The 4,252-nt window shown below is 50.0% G+C and overlaps 1 protein-coding gene across 1 annotated transcript in view; it reads left to right on the forward strand.

Moving 5' to 3' along the window:
- The first annotated feature begins 1,673 nt into the window (after positions 1–1,673).
- The window catches only part of Noto (notochord homeobox), a 4,702-nt gene continuing 2,123 nt past the window's right edge, over positions 1,674–4,252 (forward strand). Inside the window, exons 1-2 of the mRNA XM_021165811.1 lie at positions 1,674–2,133; positions 3,206–3,417. Of these exons, the coding sequence (XP_021021470.1) occupies positions 1,770–2,133; positions 3,206–3,417 (576 nt within the window). The 5' untranslated portion in view covers positions 1,674–1,769. The remainder of the gene's footprint in view (positions 2,134–3,205; positions 3,418–4,252) is intronic.

Below are 4,252 nucleotides of genomic sequence, written 5' to 3' on the forward strand. Positions count from 1 at the left end.
TCACCCTCTTTGTTTCCTGTCACCTCATTGGAGCTGTGAGGACGGCAGATGCTTGCTGACACCTCTGATTTTATGAGATTCTGGAAACTTGAACTCAGGCCCTCCACACTTACATGGCAAGCACTTTACCCACTGTACCATTTCCCCAGGCCCTTCTCATTGGTTTTTTTGTTTTTTTTTTTCTTTTCTTTTCTTTTTTTTCTTTTTTAAGACAGAGTCTTAATATACAGACCTGGCTAGCATGGAACCCACGATGTAGACCAGGCTAGACTCAAACTCAGAGATTCATCTGCTTCTGCCTCCCGAGGGCTGGAATTAAGTGTGATCCACCTTGTGGGTGCCTTGACTCCAATCTAGGCAAGAGTAACAAGAACAGCCGGCGTGGTGGCGCACGCCTTTAGTGCCAGCACTCGGGACGGGAGGCAGAGGCAGGCAGGTTTCTGAGTTCGAAGCCATCCTGGTCTACAAAGTGAGTTTTAGGACAGCCACCCTATACAGGGAAACCCTGTCTCGAAAAACCAAAAAGAGTAACAAGAACGTAACCATCTCTCCAGGCCTGTTTGAGTTTTTGAGACAATGTCTATTGTAGCCCAGGCTGGCCTCAAATTCACTCTGTGACTAAGGATGTCCTTACCCTCCTGGTTCTGTTGTCCCCCACTTCCAAGTGCCAGGATCACTGGAGAGTGTCATCACGACCCCTTGTTTATTTTGCTTTGTAAAGCAGGTGTGGCCTTGGACTGTAGATCTTCCTCCTTCAGCAATCCATGGGCCAGCAGGAAGGACCTTTCTAACAAGACCCTGTGTTGAGGGCAAGGGTATTCAGAAAAGACCTCAGAGGACGTGGTAACAGCAGCAGCTTCAGGAGTCTAGGAGACTCACTTTTCACTACGATACGATGTTTACACATTTTAAAATTCCAGTCCTTAAGTGNATCTAGCCAGGGCTTCTGCTTTAAGGGGGCTCTCCCAGGAACTCAGCGAAGAGAGTGTACTTAGCAGGTATCCCAGCTGCAGTGAGGAAGTGCACAAATTTAATTGGGAAGAGGGTGAGGATTAGGAAAATCAGGCAGCAGGCACTGCCCCACCCTTCTGAGATCATTGTTCCCCACACCAGCAGGGGAAACTGGCATCACAGATGTCATGAGCAGGCAAAGGACCTTCATCTAGGATCATCAGAGAGCCACTTCGAAGCCAAGCACAGTAGCATGTATCTGCAATCCTAGTACTTGGGAGGCTGAGGCAGGCTTGCCGCGATTTTGCCATGAGCTGTGACTTGGAGGACAGCCTGGAAGGCAGATTGAAGAAGGAACAGAGGAGGAGTGGGTGGTTTGGCAGAGCATGCCTTTAATCACAGCAATCACAAGGCAGAAACAGGTGGATATCTGTGAGTTCAAGGCCAGCCTGAACTACAAGGTCCAGGATAGCCAGAGTTACAGAGTAAGACCTTCTCAAACAAAAGAGGGAGATGGAGGGCACCACAGTGAGCTGTAGTAAATTCAAGGTACTTTCCCCAAAGCACTGGAGTGGAGGAGACCCCCTTCTCCGCCTCCCACCCCTGTCCTGGTGGGATGCAACCTGCCTGGCCTCAATCAGCGATGATTAAGTCAGGCCTTCGCCCCGCCTCCTCCCACCCGCTAAGTTTAAGAGTCCTTGCAAACAGCTGGCCCTAGGGATCCTGATTCACAAGTCTCCCGTTCCTTTANTAAGGTGGTCTCTCTCTCTCCCATTGAGCTCCTTGCACAGCCTAGGAGGTCCCCTCAGGGTCGCGCCATGTCCAGCCCTGCTCCCTCAGGCATTCAGGTCCAGCCCGGGAGCCTGCGCCCCTGTCCGGGGGCTGTTTCCCCAGTTGTCCCGCGTCGACTAGCTCAGGGACGCCTGGAGTCATCCTTCTCTGTCGAGGCCATCCTGGCGAGACCCAAGACCCGAGAGCTGGCTGCCACCTCTCTGCCGCTCTCTACCTGCACCAGTCTGAACCTCCTCGGAGCAGTGTCGCAGTACGGGGTCCTGCCCTGGGTGTGCTCCACAGGGTCTTGGCTGCCCGCCTACCTGAGCGTGGGCGTCTACCCGCTGTGCTCCATGTCCTGCGTGCCCGGACTGAATGTCACTCACCACCAGCAGGGCCTCAGGCTCACAGGTATCAGAATGGAAGCGGTGGCAGATAGCATCAAGGGGGAACTCCTGGAGTTAGCCCGGGGTGATGGTGTATGCCTGTAATCACTGCTGTGAGTTCATGGTTGTACTAATCATGTCAAATTCAGAAGACAGCTTTTCACAGCGTTCCTTCACATCCCCTGACTTTTCCATACTTCTGAGTGTTTTTAATTTGTATATATATATGTGTGTGTACAGGTGAGTGCACACGAATGTGGATATCAGTGGTCAACATCAGCTGTCTTCAATACTTTTCAGCTTCCCGAGAGCTATTTACACTTAAGTACAAGAGGCTGTAAGCTATTGGACATGGGCTCCAAAACCAGGAGCAGCAGCAGCAGCAGCAGCAGCAGCAGCAGCAGCAGCAGCAGCAGCAGCAGCAGCAGCATTTCTCTTAATTGCCAATCTGTCTCTTTAGCCCTTTTCCATCTTAGTTTTGAGATAGGGCCTCTCACCTAACCTGGAGTTTTCTAATTGTCTAGCCTGGCTAGCCAAACATCTCCCCAATGATCCTCCTGTCTCTACTTCTTCAAAGCCTTTATTTATTTATTCATTTATTTAACGTATGAGTACACTGTTGCTCTCTTCAGACACATACCAGAAGAGGGCATCGGATCCCATTACAGATTGTGAGCCACCATGTGGTTGCTGGGAATTGAACTCAGGGCCTCTGAAAGAGCAGTCAGTGCTGTTAACCGCTGAGCCATCTCTCCAGCCCGGTCAAACAAAGCCTTTTTTAAAAACAAACAAACACGAACTTGGTGCTAGGAATCAAAACAAACATGTCTCTCCCTTCAGCTGACTCCTGAGCATCACCTATAGTCATGGTTTAAAATACCACCTCTAAGTTGGCTGCTAAGATTTTATTCCTCGATCTTGTACCATTTTCTGGCTGAGTCATCTCCCTAGCTCTTCTGGGGTTATTTCTACACAGCCCCTACCACTCTCTCCTAGATCACAGGCCAAGGAGAAGAAAGGGCCTGGAGTTTTCTTTCTCTCCTACCATGTGTGGGCAGGTGGCTGCTGGCTGAAGTCTGCTCTTGGTTTCTCTTTAGGACCAGAGCTACCTTACTGTCTAGGCCCTCTGAAATGGGCACCCACTGTGAACCTTCGGGACCACGGGACAGAGAGACACACAAAGAGGGTTCGCACAACGTTTAACTTGCAGCAGCTGCAAGAGTTGGAGAAGGTGTTTGCAAAGCAGCACAACCTGGTGGGGAAGGAGAGAGCCCAGCTGGCTGCCAGGCTGCACCTGACGGAGAACCAGGTGAGAGCAGGGGCGAGGCTCAGGCTGTGTAGGGGGCAGCTGATACCCTTGTAGTAAGGGATGGGAAGAAGATATGACCTTTTTCCTCTGAGCTAGGATGATGGGGAGAGAGCCCCCCCTTTTAAAAACACATTCCCTATGTAATATTCCTATCCGGAGTCACATTATAAACATAACCAAAGGTTCCTCTAGTGTTTCCTCCTTTTTATGTGTGTGGGTTGCATATGCGCATGTATGTTTTTGCATGTGTGTAGGCACACACGTGTGTGTAAGTATGTGTGTATGTGTGGGGGCCTGAGGTTGATATCAATAATCATTTTTTGGTAGTGAAAGAGATGGCTCAGCTGTTAATAACACTGGTGGTTCTTCCAAGGGACCCAGGTTCAATTTCCAGCACCCACATGTTAGCTCACAACTGTCTGTAATTCCAGGTCCAGGGAATCCGACACCCTCACACAGACATACATGCAGGCAGAACACCAGTACACATGAAGTAGAAAAAAAATTATACACACACACACATACACACAAGTGTCAAGCCCAGAGCTTTATGTGTGTGTGTGCTAGGCCAGGGCTCTGCCAACTGATCTACATCCCAGCCCCCTATTTTCTCTTGAAGTTATCCCAACATGATGATTTTCCCACTGGTTCATCAAGATATCCTTGTTGGGCCAGGCTTGGTGGCGCACGCCTTTAATTCCAGTACTCAGGAGGCAGAGGCAGGTGGATTTCTGAGTTTGAGGCCAGCTTGGTCTACAAAGTGAGTTCCAGGACAGCCAGGGCTATACAGAGAAACCCTGTCTCACACACCCCCCCCATACCAAAAAAAAAAAAA

Source organism: Mus caroli, chromosome 6 (assembly GCF_900094665.2).
Source record: "Mus caroli chromosome 6, CAROLI_EIJ_v1.1, whole genome shotgun sequence".
Classification (NCBI taxonomy): domain Eukaryota; kingdom Metazoa; phylum Chordata; class Mammalia; order Rodentia; family Muridae; genus Mus; species Mus caroli.